The sequence below is a fragment of the Agrilus planipennis genome, unplaced genomic scaffold (assembly GCF_000699045.2).
Source record: "Agrilus planipennis isolate EAB-ADULT unplaced genomic scaffold, Apla_2.0 scaffold181, whole genome shotgun sequence".
NCBI classification, from domain to species: Eukaryota; Metazoa; Arthropoda; class Insecta; order Coleoptera; family Buprestidae; genus Agrilus; species Agrilus planipennis.
Window position 1 is genome coordinate 1 of NW_020438858.1, and position 13,782 is coordinate 13,782.

Sequence of the window (13,782 nt, forward strand, 5' to 3'; positions counted from 1 at the left end):
TTTACCGAAACATCCAGAACTAGTATGCAGTTGTTCAACATGACAGAATGTTTAAAAATGTTAATATCTGTGTACAAGCAGTAATATTTCAAATACCCAATAACAGTCAAAAAATTAAGGAAACAAAATGGTGTTGACCAGTGTAATAGAACGGATACAACATTATCAAAATATATTATAAGACTTCAATTGTATATATAGAAAACCCCAAAAATGTAAATGAATGGTCAAAGACCATAAACCGGATGGACGGTTACTGCTTTACCTAAACATTCAGAACTAGTATGCAGTTGTTCAACATGATAGAATGTTTAAAAATAAGTTAACATCTGCGTACAAGCAGTAACACTCCAAAAGGTATGTTCTTTGACTATTAATTATATTTATATTTTACAAACAAATGTGTAACACCTAACTAGTAGAACTATAAGTAAAAAAACAAAACTTTTTCAGTCTGAAGATGGTCAAATAAACCGAAACGTTACAAAAACATATAGTTGTGTAATTATTTGACCGTCACCCTGGAAAAAACTACATAATTCAGATATAATTAATTTAATTTTAAGTAAATAACGTGCAGGATACAGTGTTAAAGTAATGCTGAACTCTTTTCTCTGTTAATATCTAATAAATATACCAGATATGTATAATATAGCATGTATGCTCACCTTAATTAACTATAAGAGCCTCCAAGATGAAAAGTTAACAGCTAAAACACCACAGGAGACGACTTATCTTTTCAGTGAGCAAAGGATACCAGTTCCAATCTCTCTCAATTGTTGGCCAATCTGTGTAAACGGACAAAAACAATTATTAACTAATTTATTTAATAGATATCTGTTACGCAGAAAATTTAAATATTTAATCCTTTAACCTTTAATTCGATAAAAAAATCATCAAAATCTGTTCACAATCAGCAATGAAATCGCAGGATATACACATAAAAAACCAATACAGTTGAATTGAGAACGAATTAAATAAGTTATACGTAAAACCACGATTAAAAGTACAAGAAAAACAATTACAAATGATATTAAGTTCGGCTAATTGATTAAACTGTTTGTGAATAATAACTATACATTACTTTTATTTCTAATTTTTTATGTATTATCAGGGTTTGACCCGTAACTTGATTGATTAATAAATGCAAAATATAACGTATTTTACTGTAGCTATAGTTTGATCATTTTAAGCAAATTAATATGTTTTATATGCTTTAATTTATACGTAATGAAACCGGAAGATTTCTTACGTAAATCCTAAATAAACATTACTTCAAGTTACTTTACGTCAACCAACTCATCTGATTTAGGGATCTCAAACTGCATATTATGACAAGAATGTTAAATTTCTTCGAATTTCATACTTTGACAACGTAAATACACGGTTAAATAAAAAGAACACGACCAACAAAACAAAAATAGTCTAAACAATTATAAAAGCATTGATATTTACTTAACTTCACGATAATGTTAGCTTGTGGGCTTATCGCATTCCTATGGCATAATAAAATTCGACCAAACGGGCAAGAATTTGAATTTTTTAAACATTAAACGAATGAAATTAAGAAATTAGCTAATTGCAGTACAACATATTTCAGAAGTACCTTATTGTTTTTTATAAAATAAATGCATACCATCAAAATTTTCCTAGTATATTAATAAGTAGTTTCTTTAGTTTATAGCTAAAACTTCATTCCTATTCATTGTCATTCAATTTAAAAACACGGATATTTTTATACAATACAATGCTTTTTGAAAATGTAGACTTTAGAAAAAAGGGGTACATTACTTTTCTTCTTAATCAATCGCTATTTTTGATTAAGAAGCATATATCTCCGTTTTACTATTACTTTACTACATTTTTATACACGCACCACAATTTTTCCAAATAAAACTAACAGGTTTTCTCCGCATCTTACTTTCTCAGAAATCGCATAAAAAATTGTAATTAAAGGACACAAGGAAAAATGCTCACCCTAGAGAAATTTACGAAACAAACTCAAAAATTCATTCAATCTTAAGCGCCGTAAAATCGTAATTAAATTTATAGAAATAAAATCCAAAAAGGTACCATAATTTGAATTTAAAATACATATGGTTTTTGATACTGCTCGTCTTTGATATAGGCAACCCACTTCACTGCAAAGTATTCTGGGCATAAGGCTGCAGTAAAAGTTCTGAATTCCTTTACTTATTAAATACTAAGACTTTCAAAATCATAATTTAAAATATTAATAATGAAGAAGTAAAAAAGTTTTTAAATTGGGGGTTAAAAGTGTAAATCGATGTTCTATATGAATTTTTGTGACAAAATTTGCAAAACCTAGTGGAGCTATAAACGCCAACCAGGCCTTTTTAGAAAAAACTTGCATAAACTAAAGTTTGCAATTACCTACAACTTCAACTAAATAATGGACAATCTAACGATATTTTACAAAGAAGTACCATACGCTCGTCACCCTATGCTTAATGTTAACCAAACTGACAACATTAATAAAGGGTATTTTATTTTAATTTAACTACGTATTATTACCTGAATTAGTTGTAGAAAGTAACGGCCATGATTTACATGTGTGGAAAGCAAACCAAATTAAGAAAGGATACTAGTGCATACATCCAATGACTTCATNTATCTGTTACGCCAAAAATTTAAATATTTAATCCTTTTCACTTTTCTTCCTTTCTCTCAAATGAAAGTCAAAATATATGCGGGAAATTAAAAAAAATATATACACTTATTAAATTAATGAAACACAAAGTAAGACAAAAACACGTAATGAAAAACCACCTGGCGTCTGTTTCAAGACAAACTTAACAATTTTGTTAATTTAATTTATTCTGTGGGCAATTGCAAAAACTAATAATATAATATGAATCAATCAATATAACCTTACAGGCGTAGAAAACAATAAAAGTAATTCTACGAAAAATTAGCCCGGCAAGTTGAATTTAAGAGACGGGAAAAAACATCCTTCCACTACGAAATTATGAACTTATAATGTGGTATAATAAAATTCGACCAAAAGGGCAAGAAATTGATTTTTTTAAACATTAAACGAATCAAATTATGAAACTAGGTAATTTACAATATAACATTGAAGAAGTACATTATTGTTATTTATAAAAAAAATTGTTCACATTTAAAGTTTATTTAGTGTATTAACAAACAGATTCGTATTATTAATGGCCTTGATGAAGAGTAACTTAATTTAAATTTGAATTCATTTGATCGTTCGATTTTAGTTACTCAAAATGTGAAGCATTTATTAAATCAACAGGTAACCGTATAAAATTTGCAGTTATTTTGTACTTTTATGTACCATGTTATCTTTTGGTTTTCTTTAAATACCTAACGATAAATGAAATTAATTGACTACTTTTTCTCACAACAGCATCTTTATAGGGTTTACAGGCCCGATTGTTGGACTAGATGTAGAAGTTGACCTTAAAAAAGCTGGGAAAACCTAAAAACGTCTGTCGAGGAAAACACTCCTAAATAAGGAAATTTTACAACTATAAAAACATTCAATATACCTACTATTCTTGAAATTGTTGTTATAGACTATTACTCATATCCACAAAAAAAAACAGAATGTAATATTCGTCTTATACAGGAACGTAACGAAGTTTTACTTATAAAACCGTTGTGAAAAAATTGATAAGCGCCTTTCGTTGGCATAAGAGTGGGAAATTTTCATTTTCATTTGCATGTTGTTTTTTTTAAAAGAATTATATAATTAAAACTTCGTTTATTTTTATTGGCACGTAATTTGAAAACACGGATTTTTTAAAAATACCATACTTTTTGAAAATGCAGAAATAAATTGTAGACTTCCGATTCCTACGAAATAAATAACTGTTAACAAATTACTCAATCAAAGAAGATTAAAAATTCGTCGCATTGTTCTTATCGTTGTTACTATATGCTTACTAAAAAAAAGGGAGTACATTACTTTTATTCTTAATCAATCGCTATTTTCGATTAAGAAGCATCTATCTTCTTGACTATTATTGCTTTATTACATTTTTATACTCTCATCACAATATTCCCAAGTAAAGCTAACAGTTTCTTGTCTGCATATATAATTATAATCCTCTTTCCCTATCAGAAAACCTATATACGAGGGTGGATTGATAAGTTTCCGGCCTGACCAAGAAAAACAAGGTTTTTAAAAATTTTTTTTTTTTATTTCTCAACATAATCTCCTCCAAGGCTGATACATTTCTCATAGCGGTGTTCCAGTCTATTAATGCCATCTCTATAGACTGATTCGTCAAGCTCCTCAAAATAACCATTTACAGCTTCGATTACTTCTTCATTGTCCGCAAATCTCTNCATTTAATTTCGCGCGAAGGTATCATAATTTGAATTTGGCGACTGTTTGTTCTTGATATAGGCAACCCACTTCACTGCAAAGTATTCTGAGAGTCAGGGTGCAGTACTTTTCAAAACCAGGGTTTAAGATATTAACAATCAAAAAATAAAAACATTTTTAAATTGGAAGTTGGAAGTGCAAATCGGTGTTCTCTATGAATTTTTGTGGCAAAATTAGCAAAATGTAGTGGAGCTATAAACGCCAACCAGGCTTTTTTTAGAAAAAATTTGGTAGACTGAAGTTCGCAATTACCTACAACCCCAACAAAATAATGGATAATCTAACGGTATTTATACAAGGAAGCAACATATGCAAGTCCTCCTATGCATTATGTTCCAGGACGTCTTTTGTTAACCAAATTGGCAACAGATTAATAAAGTGTAATTAATACTAATTTAAATATGTATTATTACCTGAATTAGCTGTAGAATGTAACGTTCCAACGTTTACATGTGTGGAATGTAAACCAAATTCAGAAAGGATACCAGTGCAGACATCCCATATCGTCATCGTTACGGTTAAACTTAACATCCCAATCTCTCTTATTTGTTAGCCCATCTGTAGAAACGGACAAAAAAATTATTAAATACTTTTAATCAATAATATTTTAAAGGTGACTATTAAAATAGTATACATACAATGTACCATTCATTATTAAGCATATTAAACATCTGCTATGATATTTAGCCCTTATCATTTTACTTCTGATTTTAAAATTAAAGTCAAAATATAAGTATAGATAGTTCATATTAACATTCACATTGCCAGAAACGACAATTTCACTAATTCTGCTATTCTACTTTTGAAATTTCTAAAACGTTGTTTCAAATCTCTCTATTCAAAGTAAGTTATAAATGTTTAAGAAATTGAGGATTCTAGGACACATCTACTATTTTTAATTGTTGCTTACTAATTCATATCATAAATCCTTCCTTTAACAGTAACACATTGTCTTCATTCACAATGGAAAAAAAAAGACATCATCATGCTTTCATCGGGAATGTAGGTACTGCTACTTTTTTGAGTGAAAGAGAAACCAATGTTTCATCAAACATGTCATCCCAAGCTTTATGCTCCTGTAAAATAGAATATTATTAAAGAGTATTCATATATTATTAATTAAGCCTAATTTAAGAATCATTTGCTTGGTAACGGCAGAAAAAAATGTATTTCTGCGTTTATCTTTGAAAAAAAAAGGACAAGCGAAAGCCAAAAATAATAATTTTGTAAAGGGTAATGAATGAAACCAGTAATTTTGTTGCCAAAAAACTTCGTAACATAATCAATGATAATCGTAAAAATAATTCAACGCCCGATAATAAAAAACCGTACAATAGATAATTGTGATAGTAATCTTGTATGCACTAGTACTTTACCAATTTTTTTTAACCAAAAATACACACAAAATATCACTAGCAAAACACACAAAGCGTTGAAGCAGCATCAAACCAGTGAGCGAGAAAGAACACGCCATCGACAATATTAAAATATTTGTTAATCTTATCCAAGGTACTAATACATATTATATTTAGTATGTACTACTTTTTGCGCTAATACATTGGTAAAATTTAAATGCACCCACTGTAACTAATTATCACGATAATTAGATAAAACGAGACAACTGCAACTGGCAACGAGATTATATGTGAGCGTAACCGAAGATGACACTTTTCTAAAGTGGCGCGAAATATTTAAAATTCAGAAGATAAAAACATTTCTTGAATTGTGAAATATAAAAAAGGTATAACTTTTTTAATTTTTTCCAGACTAGTTTTTTAAATAATTTAAACTCATTTTTGAAAAAAACATCCAAATGTGCTTTTATTTAGTTTTATCAAATATTAATTAATTCAAAAAATTATTTGAAAAAAAAAAACAAAAATATATGCACTTGCATTTCATAATTCCAAAAATATTTATAACTTTTGAATTTTAATTACTTCACACGCCCTTAAAAGGTTCAGGAAGAGAATTTTTTAGAATTCAGATTAATAAATTCTATTCCTAAAACATTTAAATATTTTTTATTTATTGTTACCAAATTGTTTAAACAATGTTTCATAAGTCGTTAAACAACACATCCATTCAACGGTCAACCTATACAAATGAACAAAAAATTTAATTAGCTAAAGATATTAAAATAAGTGCAAAAAAACAAAGGAATTTAACGTAGAAGAAAAACATCTCATATGCAACCATACATACACCAGTATAAAATCGATTGCATACTGATAAGTACTCCAAAACTGTAATATCTAAAACCAGTTTTGGCACCCATAAAATGAATAATATTATTTATATCTCTTAAATTGGCAACACAATGAAATAGGAAAACATTAAAAAAATTAATGCTTTTTAACAAGAAAATGCGTTACATCTAAAATTATCAATTATTCACGCTCTGCCCTTTATTACAAAGCGAAAACGTGTCTATAATAAATACCCTAAAATACTTATGTATTTCCAAAATTCTCATAAAAGCTTCTTTTCTATTCTCCTAAACGTTTCTTATTGCACAACAAAAAAAAAATATTAAAATAATCAATTTTATGATTATTTGGGTCTGCCAGACAAAACGAAAAAATGTTACGACTAACATTAACACTTATACGTTTTTAGTAGAGCAAAAAAGAAGAAAAATTAAAAATTTAACAGCACACAAATATACTATTGATCCTGACTTTTAATTAGTTTATTCCAATGTTCACATGAATATAAAACGTGCTAATAAATTACCTCAAATATGCATTAGAGTTTGATTCTCTTTTTTAGTGAACAATGCTTTTACAATAACAAAGAAAGTGTTTCGAAATAAAATTAGTAATCATTACGCAGAATAATCATCACTTTGCCAAGCCTTTTCATTTTATCTTATAAATTAAAAGTTTGTCACTTACCCTTGTTGTTTTTTATTTCATTGAATAAAAGGATACTACTCCATACTGGGATGAAATACAGACTGCTACTGTCACAGAACAATTACACATGATGTCCAAAGTTTGTGCAATTTTCCTGTTAAACAATCAAAACAATATTTAAATATACAATGAGCTTAGTTAAATAATGTGGTAACAGAATGTTAAAAAATAATTGAATAAATAAGTCCCTTTGTATAGTTTTTAAGCTATTTTAAGTTTCTTAATTACACCACGTCAGTGTACGGGCATGTGTAGTGCCTCCTTGCTGGCAACTTACTTCACTTTCTTATAATTTTAACCATGAATCTCGCTATAATTTTGTATAAATGTATGATTTATTTTTATTATTTTTCTGTATTATTTTGTGGTGATGAATAAATTAAAATAAGTCCCTTTGTGGTGATTTGGATATATAGTTGTCTTTTTAATATATAGTTATCATTTCATCAAACTGTTGAATTTTAAATTAAAAATGCACAATAAGATTGTACAATTATAAATAATAAAATGCGAATGTATACTAAATTGACTATTAATTAGCATATATTCGAACTGCAAATATAAATTCTTGATTAACAAATATACACATGCATAAATAAAATACTTAAAACCAGAAATTCCACATACTGTATCTAATTGTAATATATGTTACATTTAACTTGTTTTAAAAAGCTTGGTGCCCGTCAGCGAAATAAATAAATACTAAATAAAGGTGTTTTTTGTGGGATTTAAGTATTTAGTTTTTTATTTCCTCTGTTCTGCAAAGCATCTTTTGATTTTATACCGATAATAAAGAATTATTCGTATTTCTGATATAGTATGAACTTTTTTTTTTTATTATTCTATATATATCAGCAAGTGAAATAAATTTTAAGTGCTCTCACCCCATACACAGGTCAAACTGAGCTGACCAGTAAAACAAAAACAGATTAACTAGATACAATAACAAATAAAAACTTTGCAAATCAGTTCAAGTAATTAATTGCAATAATGGTTCATTCTTTAATTTAAAGAGTTACCTAATGATTCCATTTGTTTGTGTCCATACTGGTCACAGTCCTACTTTGCACCATACAATCGTTCCTACCATTAATGTTCACTCTGGATGCTATGCTTATTATAAACATGGGCAGAAAGAAGCCCCAAAACAGCACTAATTGCTTGATATAGTGTAAGCACCTTTTTCTGAAAAAAAATACAAAATATCAAGCCACGTTATAATACCGTAAAGTTGTATATACTTGATAAACTAAACCAAATTAAGTAATTAAGTATTTTTACCACGAAAAATGTTTCACACAAAAGATCAAAACTCAAAATTACAGAAATCGGTTATATCATTGACGTTTTATAGAAATAGGCTGGGCTTGTAAGCCATTAAAAATATTAAGGACCATAGATAATAGATCTACAAAGGGATTAAGGACGTAGAGCCTTTATCACAAATTTGACGAAGTTTCATTTATAATTCCAGCATTTGTGACGTTGTAAACGTCACATGTGAGAAAAACTAATGAACACAAATTATATATATTATATTATAACTNGGCTAAGATCAAAATTAAACTTTAACAACTTCTGCCTGTGTCATGTGGAGGAATTTGCAAGAATATTTTTGCGTCAGATTCATTTAGTAAAACATTTTAATTATTATTAACTATTACAATCTGTTATCTATGATTACAATCATAAGGATCAATGATCATAAGCATATATTAGGAAATGCGCATCCTTCGTTATGTTTGCACGAATGTGGACCTGAAGAAAAGCTCTTTCATAGAAAACTATGTAAATAAATTAAAGTGTAACTGTTTACCTGTTCATAAAATAGGAAAATTTAAGTGAAATAATTGCATATTTTGTAAAATCGACAACTTCGTTGCTTATTGTTTTATGCAATTTTCTATGAGTGTTGAGGGCATAGATAAGATTTGTGCACATAATTCTTGACTATAGATAAAATTCTTGACATTTCTTTTCAGGTTATATTTTCATTTAATCTATAAATATTTATTAGAATTTAACACAATATGTGAATGTGAATTTCCTTTCCCCACAATTGTTTAAGCTGTGCATATGTTAATATATTTCACAATGTTGTTATGCAATTTTTAATTGTATTAAAGAATGTATGTAAATACAAATTCTGTATTGTATCGTTGTGCTTGATAACTTTAAATAAGTATTGAAAATGTAGCAGAAATCAAGAAATAGGTTAATATTAAGGGTGTAATCATTATTGAATTGATAAATTTATGTAGTTATTGAACGAAATGATATAAACTTGTAATACGATGGACCCATTGGTTAGCTTTTTCGATCCAGATGATTGCAGTCCAAACTGCGTGCAACAAACAAACTTACATAATATAAATCAGAATGTATTACCTCCTGAACCACAAGTAGGAAATATAGAATATAAACTTAAGATAATAAACCCATCAAAGCAAAGATTTGAACACCTGGTTACACAGGTAAAGGGCTTTGATTAGTTGCAAGTTTTGTTGAGTAAACTTTCTACACTTGTTATAGATGAAATGGAGGCTAAGAGAAGGTCAAGGAGAAGCAATTTATGAAATTGGTGTTGAAGACACAGGCGCTCTTACAGGACTGTCGTGTAATGACATGACTGCTAGCCTGCAGACATTGAAACAAATGGCATTAAAGTTGGGAGCTACAACAACAATTCTTAGGGATAGAGTTTTAGAAAATAATAAAATTGTAACAGAAGTCCTTGTTAGAAAGGTAAAATATTTATTACTATGCTATTATTTTTAGTTTGCTACATGTATTTATTAATTTTGGAAAAATCCTAACTGAAATAATTTATTCTTATGCTAATAAATGAATTTGGTCAACAACCTTATTATTTAACAGGTGCCAGATGATCAAAATAATATTGAAATTAGAGTTGCAGTTCTTGGTAATGCAGATGCTGGAAAATCAACACTTCTAGGAGTTTTGACTCAGGGTCACCTGGATAATGGAAATGGCAGGGCTAGATTAAATATGTTTCGGCATTTACATGAAGTTCAAAGTGGTAGAACTTCATCAATTTCTCATGAAATACTTGGCTTTAATTCTCAGGTATAAATAAAATCAATTTAATACATTGACTACAATATTATTCATGTTTTGCAACAGGGTCAAGAAATAAATTACAGCTATAGTGATCTTATGACAGCAGAAGACATCTGTGAAGAATCAAATAAATTAATTACGTTTTTAGACTTGGCTGGTCATAAGAAATACATTCGTACTACAATTCAAGGGCTCTCTGGCTATTTACCTCATCATGCTATGTTAGTGGTAAGTAACAACATACATATGCAATATTTATAAAGGAAATCAGAAAGGTTTCTCATTAGATATCAAGTTCTGCAGGAGCTGTAGGAATGACTCAGGAGCATTTAAGTATAGCAGTTGCACTTAAAGTTCCTTTTTTTATTGTTATAACTAAAACTGACTTGGTAAGTCCTAGAAGTACTTTGCAAAGTTTGGAATCATTTTTAAAACAAGTGGGTTGTCAAAAAGTACCCTTGATTGTTAAGAACATTGATGATGCTATAACTGCGGGAGCAAACCAACTGAAGGACAATGTGGTGCCAATTTTCTGTGTGTCTAGTGTTACAGGGGAAGGACTGAAATTACTGCTAAAATTTTTGTTTGTTCTACCCCCCGGTTTAGGCATAAATGAAAGAGAAAGGCTGGAACAAGTAAATCAAGTCGTTACAGCATCTAAATTTATTGTATATGTAATAATAAACTTTTAGGAACTCCCCGAGTTTCAGATAGATGAAAATTTTCGGGCAGGTGATGTTGGTCAAATAGTGGGAGGATTATTAACAAAAGGAGCAATAACAGAAGGAATGCATTTAAACATTGGCCCACATAAAGATGGATCATTTACCACTGTTACCGTACAATCAATACATCGCAATAAGGTGCCTTGTCGAATGGTTAGAGCAGGTCAAAGTGCAGCTATTTGTCTAAATAGACAAATAGATGATCTTAGAAACGGCATGTTTCTTTTAAGTACTGAAGACAAAGCAGCTGTAGGCTGCTTTTATTTTCAAGCTAATATATGTGTTCTATTTCACTCCACTGCAATTTATTGTGGTTTCCAAACAACAGTATTTATAGGAAACATTAGACAAACTGCTATTATTGTCGGCATTTTTTCTTCCGACTGTATACATACAAATGAAAGAGATTCTGTTTTATTTAAATTTACTAGACTTCCAGAACATGTTCGAATTGGACAGCGTTTGCTTTTCAGGGAAGGAAGAACAAAAGGAATCGGAGAAATCACACAAGTGTTTCCGTGTAGCTGAATACAAAAGATTTTGTATCCTTATAGTTTAAAAATAACATATCAATAGCATACCGCTACTATTATGTTGTAGATCACGGGATAAAAAGTAATTTATAGGTATTAAGAGAAAGCACTTGTGATTTAAATTACTCTTAAAATTTATGTTAAAAACCCAAAACGCAACACATTAAAATAACAGTTCAGTTGATAATATAGATCCTTCTGTTCCATATATTTATCATAAGTTTTTGTTTGTATTTATAAGGATGATTGTTATGATATTCGCGATTTAACTATTTTTTTATGTGTGTTTTAATCATTAACTTTTAATAGATGTTTCAATAAATTATGGACGTTTGTTTTGTATACATAAAAATAAAACCATGAAATATTACGTTTGTGTTTAAAAAAGGGGCTTTAGTGGTAACTACATAAAAAAAAAAGAAAGATAATTAAAATACATTTATGGGTTCGATTAAAAATTATTTACAGAAAGATTCTACATATATGTTTAATATTATTCACCATCGCTGTCACTGTACACTGCACTTTTGACATGTTTTTCCATACCTCTAATATTTTCTATCACATCAAAATCAATACGTTCTTTACGTTTTGGTATTAAAAAATATATAATTACAATAAGTAGTCCACTTAATATTATCCACAATAAAATATATACTCTGAAATACCATTTCTGAGCGGTAATGTTTCCTATTATACGTGATGAGTAACAATAAGACTCCCAGTTACTAATATTGACTAAAGTTGCATCAGGGAAGCATTGTACGCATTGATAATCGTTTGAACCCACACACATTTTACATGTATAATGACAAGGTAAACAAACACGGCCTCTTTCACTTACCTTTTCATAATTTTTATTTGCCCCATTACTCATTTCTAATGCGCTTGAATAAAATTGATTCGGACATCTCTCCAAACATTTTCCCTTATGTAACACATATTCTAACGAACACTCTGAAAAGAAATGAAAACAGAACATTTGTAGTAATCATACATATTCCATTTAAAAAACATTGCCAAAAAATAAATCAACAAACTGACCTTGGAAAAGTTTTTTAAATTATAAAAAAAGACGTCCTACATCAAATCAAACCAAATAAAAAATTCTAACTACAACGATAAATTAAATAGAGTCCATAAAACGAAAACATGTTCATTGAGATTTTAATTTTAGTGCATAAAAACATGGAAGCAAAAATTTATTCATTAAAGGAATGCTCAACAAAATTATGTTTAATTTGATGCAGATTTCATCAGGATATACAAAAATAAATTGTGACTGAAATTTATACGACAGGTGTTCTAATACAAAAGCAAGCAAACGAAAATTAAACTTAATAGATGATAAGTGATAACATACACCACCACACCAACTAACAACTTACCTAGTGTTCTTTCTTGCAGAAATGTTATCCATATCTGAAACACTGTCTATAATTTCATATTAAGTATTAAAGTGATTATTAGAAAAGAGAAATCATGAGAAAATTCAGCCACAATTTATTTTTAATTTTGATACAAACATTTTCCATGTATATGTACAGTCTTGCAAATGTTCAAATTTATGATCCAAGTTTAGGTAAGTCGTCTATTGTCATACAGGGCAGAAGTATCTACCTTTTCATATATTTTTGAATGAATGGATATAGTGAACACATAATTGCGAAAAACTATATTTTTCAATTAAAACTTTTATGTTTGTTATACATCATAGAATACTTCTGTCCATTTAGATTACTTGGTTCTTTTTTTGTCAAAACTATAAACAATTTGCTGCGACTACAAAGACTACTCAAAAATGATCTGGAATCAACACTACATATTGGCAAAAGTTCTCAGAATCGATGAATTCAAACTTAGCTATAATTTCAGTAAATAGTTAAAGCCATTCGGTATTATGTAGGTACTACTTTCTTTTCTAGGAACTAAAAGTTTGTGGTATGCTTAAAGTAAGTAACATTTCTACATACAACAATATTTAAATAAATCACAGCAAATTTACACCTATAAAGAACAAGATTATGTATCTTTATCGGTGCGTAAACTATTAACTATTTTTAAGAGCCATTTTAACATACTTTAAATAAAGTAGGTTACCGATTACAATATATATAAAAATTAATCGAAATGAATTTTTGTGGCAA

General features: G+C 28.9%; 2 protein-coding genes and 1 long non-coding RNA gene across 9 annotated transcripts in view; 1 reads left to right on the forward strand and 2 right to left on the reverse strand.

Annotated features, from left to right (window-relative positions):
• Positions 1–504: 504 nt before the first annotated feature.
• On the reverse strand, positions 505–8,783 carry LOC108739307. 2 transcript variants are annotated; one of them, XR_001938124.2, is made up of 6 exons: positions 8,578–8,783; positions 8,316–8,481; positions 7,276–7,390; positions 5,289–5,454; positions 4,792–4,936; positions 505–788 (listed from the first exon to the last, which is right to left on the reverse strand). It is a non-coding gene; the product is annotated as an uncharacterized LOC108739307 (long non-coding RNA). The 2 variants fall into 2 exon arrangements; XR_001938125.2 differs by having other exon boundaries at positions 8,538–8,783.
• A 550-nt stretch (positions 8,784–9,333) lies between these two features.
• On the forward strand, positions 9,334–11,958 carry LOC108739287 (GTP-binding protein 2). 4 transcript variants are annotated; one of them, XM_018473125.2, is made up of 6 exons: positions 9,335–9,770; positions 9,829–10,041; positions 10,174–10,383; positions 10,441–10,605; positions 10,665–11,012; positions 11,070–11,958. In XM_018473125.2, exons 1-6 carry the CDS (start codon positions 9,591–9,593, stop codon positions 11,628–11,630), a joined length of 1,677 nt encoding a protein of 558 aa, XP_018328627.1. In that variant the 5' UTR covers positions 9,335–9,590; the 3' UTR covers positions 11,631–11,958. The 4 variants fall into 4 exon arrangements, with proteins under 4 accessions (XP_018328628.1, XP_018328627.1, XP_018328629.1 ...); XM_018473126.2 differs by lacking the exon at positions 11,070–11,958 and having other exon boundaries at positions 9,334–9,770; positions 10,649–10,825; XM_018473127.2 differs by lacking the exon at positions 11,070–11,958 and having other exon boundaries at positions 10,673–10,825.
• A 100-nt stretch (positions 11,959–12,058) lies between these two features.
• Positions 12,059–13,782, reverse strand: part of LOC108739285 (furin-like protease 1) — a 14,091-nt gene continuing 12,367 nt past the window's right edge. For 2 of the 3 annotated variants that reach the window (XM_025973716.1, XM_025973750.1), the window contains exon 11: positions 12,059–12,592. In XM_025973716.1, the coding sequence (XP_025829501.1) occupies positions 12,129–12,592 (464 nt within the window). In that variant the 3' untranslated portion in view covers positions 12,059–12,128. The remainder of the gene's footprint in view (positions 12,593–13,782) is intronic. The other variant, XM_025973808.1, reaches the window with a different exon arrangement.